General features: G+C 40.8%; 1 protein-coding gene across 1 annotated transcript in view; it reads left to right on the forward strand.

Annotated features, from left to right (window-relative positions):
• RYR3 (ryanodine receptor 3) overlaps positions 1-18,646 on the forward strand; it is a 273,106-nt gene that overhangs the window by 182,614 nt on the left and 71,846 nt on the right. The window contains exons 58-65 of the mRNA XM_053382025.1: positions 1,579-1,694; positions 3,265-3,332; positions 4,680-4,801; positions 9,389-9,438; positions 10,573-10,633; positions 11,551-11,789; positions 13,444-13,525; positions 16,286-16,416. Coding sequence (XP_053238000.1) covers positions 1,579-1,694; positions 3,265-3,332; positions 4,680-4,801; positions 9,389-9,438; positions 10,573-10,633; positions 11,551-11,789; positions 13,444-13,525; positions 16,286-16,416 — 869 coding nt within the window. The remainder of the gene's footprint in view (positions 1-1,578; positions 1,695-3,264; positions 3,333-4,679; positions 4,802-9,388; positions 9,439-10,572; positions 10,634-11,550; positions 11,790-13,443; positions 13,526-16,285; positions 16,417-18,646) is intronic.

Consider the following 18,646-nt stretch of genomic DNA (forward strand, 5'->3'; position numbering starts at 1 on the left):
CACTTTGAGTATTTTTGACTATGGGACCTTTCCCAGTAGTTCTTTCAGCTTTTTGAAATTGGCCTTCTTAAAGTCCAGAGTGCATGTCCAGCTACACTCAGCTTCCCCTTGCCTCCATATCATGAAACCCAAGAGGGTGTGATTACTTCTTCCCAAGATTCCCAGTACTGTCGATCAGTTCCTCCCTGTTAGTGAGATTGTGCATCCTATGGCTCTGTCATTGAGAGACAGATGCAAATTGACATCTGGTCTGAGCTCCATATGTTGGGAAGAAATTGTTGGGTGAAGAGGCTCTGAGTTATATATTGAAAGGTAAGAAGAAGGTCATGCCTTCTGCACTCCAGTAATGAAACAGCAAAATTTGTTTTAATGATACCACCCATATCAGATTTGTCATTCCTTATAATCTGGATAAGGGACACGGGTGGCGCTGTGGGTAAAACCTCAGTGCCTAGGGCTTGCCGATCACATGGTCGGCGGTTCGAATCCCCGCAGCGGGGTGAGCTCCCGTCTTTCGGTCCCAGCTCCTGCCCACCTAGCAGTTCGAAAGCACCCCTAAGTGCAAGTAGATAAATAGGTACCGCTTTATAGCGGGAAGGTAAACAGCGTTTCCGTGTGCTGCGCTGGTGCTGGCTCGCCAGAGCAGCTTCATCACGCTGGCCACGTGACTCGGAAGTGTCTCCGGACAGCGCTGGACCCCGGCCTCTTAAGTGAGATGGGCGCACAACCCTAGAGTCGGACACGACTGGCCGGTACGGGCAGGGGTACCTTTACCTTTATAATCTGGATGCAGAGACCTTGATCTTTGGCCCAGTTTTCCTTCCCAGGTGTAGTCCAGATTTCAGTCTGAGAGCAGCAGCCTAGTTCAGGATTCCCAGATGTTACACCATCCAGAGGAGGAATGCAGCAAAATCAATTTTGATTCTCCATAGCCACCATTGGGGGTGTGGGTTGCTTCATGTTGCTACCAGGTGAGAAGCAAGCAAATTTCATCACTGGGTGAAGAATTATGTTAAGGATATTGGATAGAATTTCAAACCCTTCTGCCAAGTCACTTCACATGATATTCAGAAATCCAGAGAAACAAGAATTGATGCAAGCGGCCATAGGTCATCTTCTTCAGATAGCAGCAGTCAACAAGTAACCTCAGAACAGAGGTTTTCAGGTGTTTATTGTTCCAAAGAAAGGAGGCACTTGGCAGGTGATATTGGATTTGAAGTTCTTGAACAAGTTTGTAACATACTGAATTTTTTGTATGGAAACGTTGCTCTCCCTTTGGGAGGCATAACTACCTGGCTTCAGCAGATTTCACCAAGGCCGATGTCCATGTGGCAATCCACCCAAAACATTGACAGTTTCTCAGCTTTGCCTTTGCAGGTCAACATTTTCAGTTCAGCATTTTAGGGCTCCCTCAAAAATACATTTATGGTAAATGAATGGTTCCCTTTTCCCACTTAGAAGCTGCAATCCTAAAAAATGGGCCATTTCAAATAATGTTTCAAAAGTAACATGTACAATATGATAAAGTAGCTCAGCTTGAAGTCATTAATATTAAGCAAACATGCTTCTTTTTACTAGAGGCTTAAGTGGCATGGAGATGGATGCTTCATCCATGGAAAAGAGGTTTGCCTATAAATTTCTGAAGAAGATTCTCAAATACGTTGACTCTGCTCAAGAATTCATTGCACATTTAGGTAAGTTTCTGTAGTCTACTAATCAGAAAGGCAGATTTTACCCTAATTTGGTAAAATTTACCCTATTGTTGTCATTTCCTTGTGAAGTGGCATGGACTGTGCAGGATTTTGATCCTTACCTGCTTTGCAGAAGTGTTTGCAGCCTGCTTGACCCTGCAAACTGAGCATCCACAGCAGCCTCTGTCCACCCCGTCTTCCTGAGCCCACCATACCACACATATCTGGGCAAGAGAAGGAGAAAGGAGAGGTGGCCAAGACAGGCACCCTTAATGTGGCTTTCCCTTTGAGGAAACATCCCTTGTCCAGAGTGAATGTCCTGCAGAAAATGCCAGTCCCACCCAGGTGGTGCTTTTTTTCTCAAAGGGATAGCGCACAAACTGTTAATGCAGAGTCCCCAGTGAGAAAAGATCACTCTGTGCTCTTTCCAATAGAAGAAAGGGTCCTCAGCACTAGTTTCCCTACAGAATGCTGCTCCTAGGAGGGACAAGGGTGCTTGGAGCTTTTTCAACTGCTGCCTCTACTTCCCCATCTTCTGCCTCAGGAGGGAAGAGAGAAGCTTTGATGGTGGGTGAAGATGCTGGCCAAGCATCTTCAAGGGAATTATGTACACACGAGCTTTGTGTTCTTTTGTGTTCACACATGTCTTTCAAGAAAGAAAAAAGGGATGCTCGCTTACCCTTAACTTCACATTTAAGAAGCTCCTTTCAAAGCAATGTTGAATAGCGTGGAGAACAGGAGGGTGAAGTTAGGCATGCTACTGATTCTCCATTTGAGTTAGTATGGCCACCCAAGTGCAATTTTTATTTTTGAAATTTGTATACCATACTTTATCAATTGATTCCAGAGTGTTTTACAACATTAAAACAACAAAATTCAGTAAGAAGTATAAAATTAAGAGAAGGTTAAAACATAAAAACAGAAGAATATATGATGATGATGATTGCCTGTGGTCATGTGAGAGGATTTACCCAATCCACTGTCCCCAGCATCCCACTTCTAAACCTACACTTCAGGTGATCCAATAGTTCTTTTTTTTTTTTTTACTCATGGTGATCCAATAGTTCTTTTGCCAAACCTGTAACTTATGGGCCATATCCCACCCTAAAAAGAGGCACTCTAATACTCTCCCAAAATCTGTCATTAAAAAATATCTCTTGGGTTTGTTCTTGCCTGTTCCAGTGATTCCCCCACTGTGATTACATGATGCCAAAAAGTTATTTGTGCTTCACATAAATGAAGCAGCACTTAAATGAAAAACCATTTCAAAAAAAGAAAAGGAAAAAAACTCATGGGGGGGGGAAGCTTCAAAAATAGGAGTTGAGCACACACAGATGGACTTTCTCACTTCATCTTCTGTGTCCACAAGATCTTAAGCAGCTTTATCATTTATCACGTTTGCCTAAATGGAGATGATCACTAAATAGGAGCACATAGTTGCCTCTTCTGTTCCTATATAGATCATATGGTTGGTGCTTCTGAAATTTTGACTTCATGTATTTCAAAATTCCATGGAAGATGTAAATTGATATTTTTGCCTAGTGTTATTTACCATTTTATTGTTTGTCTCCAGAAGCTATTGTCACCAGTGGAAAAACTGAGAAATCACCACATGACCAAGAAATTAAGTTCTTTGCCAAAGTGAGTTGTTACATTAAAAAACAAATGAACTACTTTAACTTTCACAGTAATGGAAGAATATAGTATGTATTAATGTTGAGATTTTGTAAAGAAACCCAAATAAATTGGTATTGAAAATTGGTTAGTGCTTTAAGGTTCTCTCTCTCTCTCTCTCTCTCTCTCTCTCTCTCTCTCTCTCTCTCGATGTAGGGCTGCCATCATGCAGCCTGCATTGGAAGATTTGTAGTGCCTCATCACAGTCTTGGATTCAGATGATGTTGAGGCAGGGTTGGAGGGCAAAGTGAAGGCAGGTTATACAACGGCAGTGGTCATGGCATGGGAGGAAGAAGGGAGGGACACCAAGAGGGAAATAAGTAAAGGTAAAGGGACCCCTGACCATTAGGTCCAGTTGTGACCGACTCTGGGGTTGCACGCTCATCTCGCTCTATAGGCCGAGGGAGCCGGCGTTTGTCCGCAGACAGCTTCCGGGTCATGTGGCCAGCATGACTAAGACGCTTCTGGCAAACCAGAGCAGCACACGGAAACGCCGTTTACCTTCCCGCCGGAGCGGTACCTATTTATCTACTTGTACTTTGACGGGCTTCCGAACTGCTAGGTTGGCAGGAGAAGAGGGGAATAGTGGTGGTTTAAAACAATGGTGGAGGTTTAAGTAAAGCAGTGATGGAGGGACACTTGTACCTCCAATGACAGTGTAGGATCCACGAGTACCCCTCAAGCAGCTCACCTTCTTCTTCAAGGAGACTGAAACCTCGTCCAAAATAGGTTGTGTTTTACAGTGGTACCTTGGGTTAAGTACTTAATTCATTCCGGAAGTCCATTCTTAACCTGAAACTGTTCTTAACCTGAAGCACCACTTTAGCTAATGGGGCCTCCCGCTGCCGCTGCGCCTCCAGAGCACAATTTCTGTTCTCGTCCTGAAGCAAAGTTCTTAACCTGAAACACTATTTCTGGGTTAGTGGAGTCTGTAACCTGAAGAGTATGTAACCTGAAGCGTATGTAACCTGAGGTACCACTGTATTCATTCAGACTGAAGAACCACCCCGGTTGCCGTCTGATTTCTCTGAGAGAGAATTTTCATTTTGTCTGGGATTAAAACCTCACTAAACACTGAGAAAGATGGTGGGTAGGTAAGGAGCAGGAAGTTGAGAGGTATGAAGGAAGGGTGTAAAGTAAGATATGGACTGAAAAAAGAATGAATGCCGTCATGGGAATTCGTTAATTAACAAGTTAAAAGTTAAAGGAATTGCTAACTGGTTAAATTTTTCAACTGTAAACTTCACTTTAAAAAAAAGTTAACTTTATCCTTTTTACAAGTTAAATCTAAAACTTTTTATCTGAATTCCCTAGGTTCTGCTTCCACTAGTTGACCAGTATTTTACCAACCATTGCCTGTATTTCCTCTCCTCCCCAACTAAGCCACTCAGCAGTAGTGGATATGCTTCAAATAAAGAAAAAGAAATGGTAGCAAGGTATGTAAGTAAGAAAAAATACAGTCTATGACACTGGAAAAATCATGATATAATACAGGTATTAGGCTCTTTAAAATATTTATTTCATATATCCTTATAACTCTAGCCAGTTTTTTTTAATAATCCAAACTTGTATTTTAATTATATTAGTCTACATTGAGTGGTCACACATGTGCCTCTTCATACAGTCACCTTACACTCTGATGATGCTGATAATAGACCAATAATATGAAAAATAACATGAATAACTTTATATACATATCTTTTGTGTAGATTTAGTTAGAAATGTAATCACAAAAAGAAGTAAAACTCCTTTTAAGCCCCTTTCTTGATGGTTCAGAATTCTGTCATTTTTATTTATTTCTCTACATTATTGATTTTCTCACTGATTCTCTTGTCTTTCTTTCAAATTATTCTCCTGGGGGAGATAGGTTTGTTTTTTTGTTTTCTAAATAGATTTTTTTAAGATACTAAATAAGATTTTTCCAAACGTTTTACTTTCAGTGACGTTTTAATCTAGATGTAATTCTCAAATTATATCTAAGTGTTTTCATTCACAATATACTGATTTTATTGCTCATGTTCAGTATTATATATAGAAACTTTATCAGACATTTTTCTAAAATGCAAATATGTTGCTTTTGGTTTCTCACATTTTGTGTTTGTAAGTCCATTAAAATACTATCCAATCTTTCCTGGTATTATTTATTCTTTAGAATCCTATGTTGTTGTTTATTCATGATTTTGGTTTTTGCTCATGGAAGGAGGACATCCTTCTGTGGGTAAGTCCTCCTATCTACTTCAAAGATTCAGAGGTTCCAAAGGCTTCCAGAACCTCTGTTGGGAGAGGGAGCCCTCTCAAATATTGCCCAACCTCACCTAGAGGTAGCATGGTATACATTACTTTCCAAGGTATGGCTTGTTGCTGTTTTCTTGACTCTTCTCCATAACTAGTTTTAGCTAGTTAGTAAAGTCTTAGAGTTTTGTTTGTTTGTTTTGGGACTCACTGCTGAAGAGGTGATAGAGTAGTCAGCCACAAACAAAGCAAGTTGACATTCTGCATCCCTCCAGGAGCTGCCTGGATCCAATTCAGGAGGGTTGATTTATTCCACTTGTGTCTAAAAGCATCTCAGCATCTAGGGCAGAGATGGGAAACATGTGACCCTCTGGATGTTGTTGGACTGCAACTCCCATCAGCCCCAACCATGATGGCCATAGAGATGACTGTAGTTATATCCAGCAACATATGTAGAGCCGCAGATTCACCATCCCTGATCAGCGGGTAAAATCTTCAGTGTTGACCTCTACTGCCATCCATGATTGATGGCAAATCATCCTGTCCTGGGTTCCATCACTGGGTATAGAGAGTCCAAGCAATGAAAAAGGTGTCTGACAAAAATAAGGAATGAAGCACAATGAAAATCAAAGGAATTGACAGCTTCACTCTTTGAAGACTGATGTATTGTGCGTTCCCTTTAGATCCAATACCATGGAGACAGTTACAGATAACTGTAAACAGAATTGTTCTGCCTATGGGTACAGTCTACCTACTGTTAGTGTAGTCCTTGTGATGAACCCACCATGCTCATTTTTACAGGAGGGTTGGGGGAAGACATCTCAGACAGGTGTGTAGATCTTACTGAAGGGGGAAATCCAGGGGACACTTAAACTGCCCCACAGGAAGAGGGAGACTAAATCATGTTGGGTTTCTTAAACCAGCCATTCTCCTACAGCTTTTCTCCTCCTGCGTACTTCTTAAATTGAGTCCTTGATTAATACAAACCTCAGAGCACTGGAACTTCACCACCTTCCTTTGTAGAAAGCTGGTGTCAACCAAGAGCTACTAATGTAAACCTTTCTCAGTCTAATCAAGGGTTTCTTGGAGCAGCATACTCGTTTCCATAGCCTGCTGCTTGCTTTGCATAGGAAGAATGCTCATCCGCTGTGTCAACTCCCAAGTGGAGGAAAAAGGCAGGCAGGACTAGGCAGAGGGAAACCTTCCCAGAAGGGTGGACCAGGAGTTTGGATTGCTCTGTTAATCAATTGAGTGTGGATTGCTAGCTTCTAATCTAAAGCCCATCCTATTTTGGGGTGCTACACTTTTTGGTGATTCCCTGAATGATGCACTAAAATGAAGTTTAAAAGCCTATATTATGTGTTCCCAAATAAGGAGAAGCAGAAGGTTAATATAAGGAGTCAGAACTCATTTTGCAATCAGAGTTCCTTTTTGAGCTAGCTAATTTTGACCTATCGGGTATTAATAGCAAAATATATCCACTAGCCAGAACTAAGCAGCAGTAGAGACAACATTTTGTTTGATGCCATATTTTACAAGTGGGAGAGAAACTTTAATGTTTCTTCTACATGTGGGAACCGTCAACTATTCACCCTTCAGCCTGATGTCCAGTTTTTTGGAAATTTTTATAAGAAAGAACTGTGTAGCAAGGTGATTGTCGTTGCCTTTTTCTGTTGAACAGCCAAGGTTCTGAAAGCTTAAGAAAATCGCAAAATCAGATCAACAGCTTCTATTATTGTTGATTGACCTATTCCCATAATGTCCAATGTACTATTTAGACCCAGCCTAGCTTTGCCTCGTTGCATGAAAATTTAACAATTTAAATGGGCTAGGATATGCTCATACAATAATTAATATAATTGTGGCTTCTCATAAAAGATATCCAATCAAAGCTAAAAACTGCTAGAAAGTGTGTTTAAGCTGTTGCCAAAGAAAGAAGGTGGCCCTCAATAAGACTAATGCCCCTCATTTACTGAGACTTTTAATGCAGAACTTTCACAGGGGCTATAATCTGATACTACACCTGCCGAGACACTCACACAATAAGCGCACTTTGAAAATGGACTGTTTAATTAGTCTACTTCCAGTGCATATATTCTCTTCATATAATTCTTCCATCAGGCTCTTCTTATTGCTGACAAAACCATATTTTAAGCCAATTCATATGCTCTCAGACCAACTCCTGACTCTGAAAGTCCAGTTCCTGGTGGCAGTTAGGATATCTGGTGGCAGGAAGGATGTCTTAGCTGTATGCTCTTGCCTTTCAGGAACCCAGGCACTGGTGTCTTTATTTAGAAGATTTATGAAATCTTGCTTTAGCTGAGATTCCTGCATTGCAGTGGGTTGGACTTGATGACCCTTAGGGTCCCTTACAACTCTACAATTCTATGATTCTGTGATTCCCTAACGTACTTTGTCCCACAGAATGCAGGAATTGGTTCTCTCCTATTTTCCCCCTAACCCATTCCACTGAGAGAGAGAGAGAGAGAGGCTTACATTGGATACATGTTGGATACTTCTTGGGACAGAAAGATTTCTAGAGCAACTCTAAATATGTGGCTTTGGACTCCTTGTTCCCTGGACTAGTGTGATACTCTAAATAAAGATATATGTGCCTCTCTTCCTCAAAGACTGTATGACATTAGTATACTAATTACCTTTTAAGCCACCAGGAGGTATTTTGGCACATTGAGTCTGAGGGTAGGCACCATAGCTGCTCTGATTACTAACCCACCATTATCTCATATCTGAAGAGTAGCTGCGGGATGGGCACTCAGTACACCTACTTCTGTATAGATACCTTCTCTGAAGCACAATTTGAGCAAAGAATCCTATCACAGATGGTGGGCGGGGTACTGAAGTTAGGTCTCAACTCTTGATGGGTTCTGGTGCTTAACATTAATTTGAAGGATATCCTTGCATGACCTAGGAAAACATTGCTTATCCTGAGGGTTCTTTCTGGTCATGAAAAGGAGGACATCCTGCATTATTTCACACTAGAATCTTGAAATGACCTCTTGTCCTGGTGGAGTTAACTAAAGTTGCAGTATTAGAACTTAATAATAGTAATTTATTTCTGGTTAGATGATCTTTTGTTCCTCAGCTGTTGGAAGCCTCCAAAACTGAGAGGTTTCCTCCTCCCAGCAGAGATTCCAGAAGCCTCTGGAAGTCCTGCCTTCTTGAAATGGATGGGAGGAGTCAGCCATCAAAGGATGTTCTCCTTTCCATGACAAGAAAGAGCCCTCATAAGTAAGTCCAATAATTATTTCCATTATCTTCTGATGTCTTTTATCTTCTCAACTTCATTTTGTCTTGCTTACTATTTGGTTGCTAAAAGTAGAACTGATGAAGCAGAAAGTTTAAGTTTCCCCCCCGCCCTAGTGCCATAACCTTATGTAGCAATGCTTTAACATAACTGTTATTTGTAATCATTTTTTTTTTAATTTGAATTCTCTATTTTTTCACATCCTTAAGTTCTTCAAGTACCTTCAAAAAGAAACGACCATTACAGAATGATTTGGTTACATAACATACAGTGATCAAAGAGCTAATTTGTGAAATAAAATTTAAATTTTTTTAGAATAGTATGCACTTTCCCCCTAGATGTATAGAAAATAATTTCTAAATGCATTTATTATCAAACTCAGCTTCTGTTTAATTCAAAACATGTATCTTTGTTTCACATCTACCATTCTCACAGTTGCTCCTCACGTCTGTATTAATTTATTATCTAAACAAATCTTTAACCCCTCTGTATTTTTCCTGCTGTTTTGCATTCTTTTCGGCTTTAGCCTTTTCTGCAAACTTGCTGCTCTTGTTAGACATAGGATTTCACTTTTTGGTAAGTTAAGAAAGATTTTCATTAAGTTATCATCACAAGTTGTCTGGGTTATTTCTGGGTTGATGAGAAATTGTTGACTGCTTTTTAGCTAATAATCATGAAAAGGATTTATTTATTTTTTTAAAGATAAAGTATCCCTGAACTGTCCCTTTGTAGTGTCCTTTCAATCTCTCCTGCTGTCATACTCTGGGACAATTCTGTAAAATTGTTTACGAGTCCCATTTCCTGCTTCTGTATCAACATACATCTGCTTTGTTTTCTGACTACTGTGTTATCAATAATATATTTCAGCAAATGCAGAAGAACATGACAATATCATGCAAAGTACTAGATACTACTGGAAGGGAAATTTTAGTATTTTGTGGAGGAGCAATTGTATCATCTTGCTAAGTACAATATACTATCCTTTGCACAAACTGCGCAGAAACTTGATAATTTGCAGAGCGATGCCATGGGTGGTCGTGGTGGTGAGTTTCTTTGGTGGAGCTCCCACCATTACCTAAACCCTTTTGGCTTCAACTCAGATACATTTTTTTTCATAAATATTTTTTTAGCCGGGAGCTAAGACTATGTCCTACTCATGAGTGAGGTCCTTACTCACAAGTGTGAAGGGAGGGCGTGGAGGGAAATATGGGAGAGCCACTTACAAGAGGCTGAAGAAGGGAAATGCCAAGGAAGAAAGACTTCTGAAACTTCTTTTTGAGACAATCATAGCGCAGAGCTGAGAAGGGGCATGGGTGAGATCCAGCTCCCTTCTACTGAGGCATTAGACCACAGATTGGAGCCTTAAAGGTGCAAGGCACAGATGCACATTCTGCAATTCTTCTAATCTTTTGGATTTTTGGTTCCCCTGAACACTCTAGATATTTTCTGATTGGCAGTTCTCTAATCAAAGAAATCCAAGTAAATTATGAATGGGGGGAAATATATATAAAAGGCAAATAGAAAGGGCAGTCTACATGCTATCCATTAATCTAATAATTAGATGATGTAAGAAGAAAAATCAACAAAGATTCCAACTTTTATTAAAAGAATATTCGATTTTCCCAGCATAAGTGGGTTTAATAAATGTATTAATTTTTATTTTACCTTTTTAAAAAGAGAATTTAAAATTTCCCCATTCATTTTGAATAGGTAGTGATGCTGCTACAATGGTTAGCTGCCTACACATCTTAGCTCAGACACTAGACACAAGGTAAGTTTACTCCTTTTATCAATCTTATATGTGAATACTCTTTCACCCACCCAAATAATTTTTTCCAAAAATATTTTCCCCCCCCAAAAAAATGAATTATTGGAACCAAATTATTTACTTCCCAGCAGAACATTTTTCTTGAAAGCTATGTAGTAACATATCCCATATACTGTTCAACTTAGGCTGTAATCCTATACATATTGGCGAATATGCTCACTGAATTTGAGGAGACTTACTTCTGAGTAGACATCTGTAGATTGTATGGTCAAGAGGTTTAGTCGAAAGCAAGGTGTAAAAGTGGTGAATTTTGCAATACTTAAAATTCGTCATTAAAACTTAAGACTTAGTGCTGTTTTCATTTCCCGTAAAGGTAAATTTCAAAAGCAAAAGTAGAAAATGATTAAAAATATGGTTATAAAATTTCAGTTTTACTTTCACTTCAGCTTTACTGATCTATCCTTTTTAGCAATTGCAATCTAAGCAGGAGTGCATCCTCTATTTCCCAACCAGCACCCCTAGGTGGCATCTGAGTCTGAGAAAGAATCTGCAAATGTACACTGAGCAATAACTGAGAAGCAGAGGAAAGCCTCTTTTCCTGATACATGTGTAATGTTGGTATCCCTGTGCAGAAGCCTGCTAGAAGTAAGTCTCATTTCATAGCACCAGGGTAAATAATCTCACCATTATAGGACTTGGTGCAAGTGCACTAAAATTAGCTTTCTCGCCATAATTTCCCACATAGTTTCTTAGCGTGCTTAGTCAGAACTGTTGAATAGCCATGTAATTACTGGTATATGTCTGGTTAATGTAGACACTTATATCTCAAAGAAACAGACATTAATTGAAGAAGTCTAGATTTGCTATGGAAAAGTATAGGCATTTGATTTCTAAGTGACGTTCTATAAATTGTCCTGTAGAACCGTCATGAAATCAGGGTCAGAGCTGGTTAAAGCAGGACTGCGTGCCTTCTTTGAAAATGCAGCTGAAGATCTGGAGAAGACATCAGAAAATCTTAAACTTGGAAAATTTACCCATTCCCGTACACAAATTAAAGGGGTCTCACAGAATATCAACTATACAACAGTGGCATTGTTGCCTGTTCTAACATCAATTTTTGAACATGTTGCTCAGCATCATTTTGGCACCGATTTGCTATGTAAGTCTTTCAGTATTCTCTTTGATATTCAGATATTGTTTCAGTTGTAACTAGGAATGAATGAGGATTCCACTGCTCATTCCAAAATGGGTCAGGGCTTTGCAGTCAACTGAAGTTGAAACCATGTTTGCTCTTTTAGAAGTGTGCATTTAACTTACTGTTTTATTTATTCTAATATACTATGAGCTATGGCAAAATCTGAAATTAGCTGCATTATATTTTCATTTTTAATACATAGATTCATTGGAAACTGTATGGCAGCTAATATGCTTCCAGCCTCATGTATTAATAAATTTTGAGCCCTTTGTGATGAATACAGTGGTACCTCAGGTTAAGAACTTAATTTGTTCTGGAGGTCTGTTCTTAACCTGAAACTTTTCTTAACCTGAAGCACCACTTTAGTTAATGGGGCCTCCTGCTGCCGCTGTGCCGCCAGAGCACGATTTCTGTTCTCATCCCAAAGCAAAGTTCTTAACCCGAGATACTATTTGTATCCTAACCTGAAGCGTATGTAACCCAAGATACCACTGTACAGGGATTTTTTTTCATTCAGGGATAAATTAACAGTAGCCTCCCGAATGTTGCTAGATTTTCATTCTAAGTGGTCAATACATCCACTTTATTTATGGAGGATTGTCACATCTTGTCTGAGAGGTCTCCTGGAGCATAAATTCAAGTGATGCAGCTTGTCCCAGAATAGGATGCAGCGAAGGGTGGGAAGTTTGCCTGCTGAAGCTTTGCCTGTTATTCAGTTGCTAAAGACAGAGGGAAAAGTTGTCAACTTCATTAAGTACTTTTCCTAGGCAAAGGGTCCTTAACATCAATGCTGGGCTGAAATACACTAGGCATTGATGTAGACTGATATCCTATCTTCTGTGTGGTTCACAGGGGCCATGACTGTTTGAAGTTAATTAAAAGACACCCACTGATCCAAAAGTCTTTTACATCAGGTTCATAGGGACTGTGTGGGATTAGAGAGAGAGAGAGAGAGAGAGAGAGAGAGAGAGAGAGAGATGGGCCTTGTGATTAATTAAGGCAGCAGTCCAATTTTAGAATTTTGTTAAGTCCAGGAACATATTGGACGGCATGTCTTCCATGAATCCTAGAGTCTTTGATCCAGCACAGGCCTCCATTTATGGAAGGAAGGGAGGAAATTTTTATCAGTTATCTTTCCCATCCACAACCTTCTGTTCCAGTGAGCCCCTAATCCTGAGGGGCAGTTTTCAGTGGGATGCAGGGAAAAGAGCAAATCAATGAAAACCACCTTCCCCTTCTGTGAGGAGAAAACAGAAACACTCTTCCTGTGAGTAGAATTCTGATTACATGACCTTTGTATCCAGCCCAAATGGCTGCATTGGTATAATCATATCATTGTAGAATAGGAAAGGACCTCAAGTGCTGGCAATTCAGAAATCTCAACTAAAGCATCCCTGACAGATGGCCATCCAACTTTGCTTAAAAACCTCTAAGGAAGGAGAGTCCACCACCACAATTTTATTTAGAAAATTATATAAAATTGAATAAAGCATTAGGAGAGTACTATATACAACAATTGGCTGTTGTTTGGGTAAACTGTATAAAGAGGTCAAAACATTCAATTTAAAAATATGACGTAGCTGAACATAAGTGTTTTCTTTTCTTTTCTTTCCCCCAGTAGGTGATGTCCAAGTATCATGCTACAGAATTCTTTGTAGCCTGTACTCTCTTGGAACTGGAAAGAACATTTATGTTGAAAGGTACTTAACAGAAAAAAAAGCTGAATACACTATGAAAAGTTGCTCTAAGCATATTGCTGAGTTAAGAGTGATTGTGCCTCTGTAAAGCACACCAGTAACCTTTGGTAGCTGAAGCATTTCCTTACAAGCAAGCTAAACAATACCTTGTATTCTCCACTGGGCATTAGGACACTTCCAAGTGGGACTGTGTTTGTCCTACTGCTCGAAGGCAGGAAATTTGTTTGCTCCAAAGGTAGTTGGTGTGTCCACCTCCCTTCAAACATTAGTTCACTTTCTTGTATTCAGAATGTATTGGGAAAGGCTTCTAGAAGGCAGCCTTGAGGCCTGCAGTTCTCACCATGCCCCCTTCTACACTTCAGCCACACCCACTTTTACATGCTCCTCCCCATCCCAGGTTGTCCATGGGTCAATGCAGCCTTTGGCTCGATAACCACCCCTGGCTCACTGGAAGCCAGAAATGTTTCAGTGAAATGTTGCTCTAGAGTGTTTCAGAACACCAGTGTGTCTGCAATTTTTTTAATATCAGTTGTGAAAAACTGAAGCGGGGGGCATACAAATCCAGACAAAATAAATGGTGGCAGAAATGAGACAGGTAGAACAGCTTGCCAGTATTAGCTTGCAAGTGGAAATTCACACAATTGTGGTGGTCACAGGACTCCCTCCTACATATTGAGTACATTGGTGACTGTCAGGGAAGAGAATGCAATGGTAGACCACCCTTGCTTGCCTGGCTCCAAGAGTGGGCCACGTGGGGAGCAGGCCACTTGCCAATCACTCAGCGGGGCCTACCAAGAGCTGGGACCAAACATGGTGTGTAAACAAGTGCTGCCATGCCTTCAGCTCCCACGTGGCTGCCTGTTAAATGTGCTTGGAAATGCTCTAAAGCCTTAAACGTACCAGTATTGCCTGCCTGTAAGTCAGGGCTGGCCCACCCCTGAGGCAAGGTGAAGCGGCCACCTCAGGCAGCAGCAGATCTGACCTCCACAGAATGCATTGTCCACTGCAATGGCTGCAGTATGTTCTTTGGAGGCCAGATCCGCCTCCTCCTTGGAAACACCCCTAGTGCTGGCTTTATAATGGCCTCTTGACAAGTAGGAGCCACAGCTGGTTTCCTTCCCCCAGGAGAAAATGGCAGGGGCTGCCATGTAGGGTCTCCTGGATTCTGCACCCACCCAGTGTGATTCAGAGCAGGGTTATTTCCCCCTTTGATTCCCACTTTAACCATTGCGTAAGGTACGCGGGTGGCACTGTGGGTTAAACCACAGAGCCTAGGACTTGCCGATCAGAAGGTCGGCGGTTCGAATCCCCGCGATTGAGATAGAAAGGTTTTGGTGTTTTTAAAACTGCTTAGGTTTTCTCTTTCCCCTCCTCAGTTTGACAAGCCCCACACCCAATGAAAGAGATCATATTATGAGATAATTATTTGCAAGGCCATCTATTATTACTATCTCTCTCCCCTGCATCTAACTGCTTAATGAGGTTCCTTCTTAGATGTTCTGAACATTTTACTTTTTGTAAAGCAACTTATAAGTGCAGTTAAAACTTTTTTAAAAAAAATAACCTTCTGCATTAACTGCTGATGTTAAGGAAATATTTCTGTAAGGGTTTCCCCCCCAATTCTGAGTTGATTTCACATTCTGGTTAAATTGGCTGACATTCTCCTCAAGTGATTAAAATATTTTAAAGGGACTACCCAATTTGAGATTTTCTGACCCTCAATAGTGTAAGATTGTGATCATCAAAATTATACTGCTGAAATGTAGAAAGCTTTGACTAACTAGGAGGGGATTTTTGTGTGTGGAAAGACTAAGCTCTATCCAGCTCTGGTACTGAATTTCTGGGCCAATAATTCTTTAATCACTATTTTTTAAAACAACAAAGTGTGTTGTTGTGGCATACTAAAGACCAACAATTTTGTTATGACAGAAGTTATCATGGACTCAAGTCCACTTTTCAGATACATGAAATCTTGGAGAAAATTATAATGTGGGAGTCCAGTGGCAATGAGTTTCAAAAAGGTAGTGATTCATCATGATAGATTAGATCTATGTTCAATGTGCACACCTTTTGCAGTAGCCGGTTAGTGATAATTGGTGGGGATAAAAGGGATGGGTGAGTTTTGTGGAGGAAAGGGAATGGCCAATGGGACCTATTGATACTGTGTCCAAGGGCACCCATTAACTTGAAGCCAGCCCTGCACCCTTGATCTCACACCATTCTATTTTCTGTGGAAATCTGTACAAACAAAATATCAATCCATAATAATGAATCCAGTTTCCTCCCCTTGCCACCAGATTTCAAATCAAATAATATACAATTGGTTTATTAATTTGATCAAAATAAATCAATCTATTCATTCCAAAAGGTTACTACTAGTAATGAATACTGTAAGGTACAGAAACCTGCCTGTGCCAACTAAGATTATGACTTGAAATTTGGTCCCTGAGAGTGTGGCTTCATCTATTGCTCAAGGAAAACAATTTCTTCGACTGTTACTTTTGATTATCCACACGATGTGGTTGAACATGACACTGCCTTCCAGATTTAAATATACTTGCTACCCAGTTAGACTATCTAATTTGGAAACATTTTTGATAGGGAAGGACTGTTAAGAAAACATTGCAAACCGAAACTTGCTACTGATAAAATAAATGTAATGTGTGAATTGGATTTGAAAATAGTTACTTCAAATATATTGTGGGGTTGGTTTTTTACTTCAGATGTATTGTGAAAGAACTGATAGTGTTCTTTTGTTTACAGACAACGTCCGGCTCTTGGTGAGTGCTTAGCGTCTCTTGCAGCTGCCATTCCAGTAGCCTTTCTTGAACCTTCTCTCAATCTTTACAATCCCCTGTCTGTCTTCAACACAAAAACTGCAAGAGAGAGAGCTAGTAAGTACAGTATTCTGCTACAAAAAGTTGGACTGAGAAATAAACTGCATTCTTATTGTCTGTTTTTAGACCTTTATTGCACTGTATTTGGAACTATCACCATATATTTCCACTTAACTCCTTTGATAGCAGTGTTTGACTGAAATTATTGTGGAAATGTCTTGGAATGGATATGTTTATAGCTTAGTTAAATCCTAAGCATTTAGCCAGTTAGCCATGCTATTTTATCTCTGTGCCCATTTAAGTGCATTTGTGAAATTAGGTAGCCACACTAATCTATCTGTACATACTATATTCATACTTGACTCTTCATGCATTCAGACGATGATCTTATATAGACTGTCTACACCAATACAGTCACAGACACCCAGACATAATTCTGAAGATTGCAGAGGCTGGCGGGGGGGCGGGATCACAATTATACAAATGGTCAGGAAATCAAGTTTGGTTGTCTCTGTCACACTTTACACTCTCCATGAAAATGTAGCCATAGAAAACCTAGGGGGACATTTCATGAAAGTGGTTTTGAATGTTTAAAGTGGCCCTAGATCACCATTATTTGTGTGTCGAGGTCTCCAGGGCCACCCCAATAACTCACACATCACACAGAATTTTTGTTTAAGATTTTTGGCATAATTTTGGCCACAACTTTATTCTACAAATTTGTGAGTGGTTGCTTAAGCATTGGTTGCGACTATCTGCCCCCACCATGGGGGACAGACTGACATTCCGCACAATGCGTAAGTCAGAATAGGGGAATACACTTGGGGGTAGCGACGGAGCAGGGAACCTGCCCTCACCCCAAATGCAACCAGGAGCTCATTGCTATGGCCCGAGCCCCCTTGACAGAGTGGACAAGCAATAGTTAGCCCCCAATTCCTTTAACAGAATCCCTTGCAGCAGCAGCATTAGAGGGGCAAGCACAGCCAATCCATGCCCCTCAACCAACCAAACCATAAACCAATGCATAACCGCAACCTTACAAGTTGTGACGATTTGCTACGCAGTAGGCAAAAACCAAATGGCTCCAGCCAATCAGCCAGATGGACAAAATTCCTACCGGGCCCCTGCCCCAAGAGCAGACGACCCCATGACAGGCATAGCAAGGTCAAAGCGAACAACCCTAATACTAGTGCGGGGGGGGGGACGGGCAATCCGATGCACGGGCAAAAAGAGGAAGCCCTAGCCTCGTGCAAGGAGTTTTAGCATTTCTGGTTGTCAATCAACAAATGGCAACATTAACTTCTTCCCAACAACAAGGGAAGCCCAAGTCGCATCAGTGGCCAACGATCAATTTGCCTGCCCCCAACTTTGGAGTGTCCTGGCGGCCCCCACCGCAACACGTGCTCTCCATGAAGGAGAGCACGCTTTGCCAAAACAAAAACTTTGGAAGAACAAGTGATTTGAAAGGAATCAAGTTGTTAAGAATTTGGAATGCAAAGAAATTTGCTAATAGAGTGTCAAAAATTCTCTCTCTAATTTATGAAATCTTGAAAGGTCTGAAATATCATTCTGATAAAATCAAGATTTGGACTCTGCCGTTTGTTATCTTGTGGTGCCTCTGCAATCTAAAACATTTCAGAGTAAACGTATTTCAGAGCAGGGGGTGCTGTAATCGCAGCAGGAATAGAATCTGTATGACACTTAAAGTATAATGAATGGGAATGGGAACTTTCTGAGGAGCCTCTTTTTCCATGGCTAGTGTTGGTTCCAGATTGGGAATGGGGGGGGGGTGACTATCCATCAGTGTTATCCAAGCCAAAAATTATTGTTGGCCAGTTGCTTCCCTTTCCTCCACTCCCTGAAGCAAAGCAGTAGCCGAAGAAGCCCTCCTATGGGAAAGAGGCAGGAGTATGCTGGCTTTAGCTGATCAAAGCAGAGAGGCTTAGAGCTTTGCTTCTCAACAGCAGTTGATGAAGCCCCCTGTCCCCAAATTTTATTTCCTCTGGAAAGAGAGATGAGGGGTATCTTGGCCTCAGCTGCTGGTGGATGGCAGTGTTCATGATAGTGGTGAAGAACAACACTCAAGGAAGCCTTGCTGATTTATCCTGATGTGGACAGGCGCTCTGGGTACCAGGACAACACAGCAGTCAAGTGACCCTCAATCTTCCTCACAATCTTTGAGCTAGGAAGACAGGGTGGTCATTCCATAGTTGGCACAATATGCCTCACCCACCTCCTGCAGCTTCAAAGTTGGGAAAAAGGCTGGTTGCTTATTACATTGTCAAAG

Source organism: Podarcis raffonei, chromosome 1 (genome assembly GCF_027172205.1).
Source record: "Podarcis raffonei isolate rPodRaf1 chromosome 1, rPodRaf1.pri, whole genome shotgun sequence".
Classification (NCBI taxonomy): domain Eukaryota; kingdom Metazoa; phylum Chordata; class Lepidosauria; order Squamata; family Lacertidae; genus Podarcis; species Podarcis raffonei.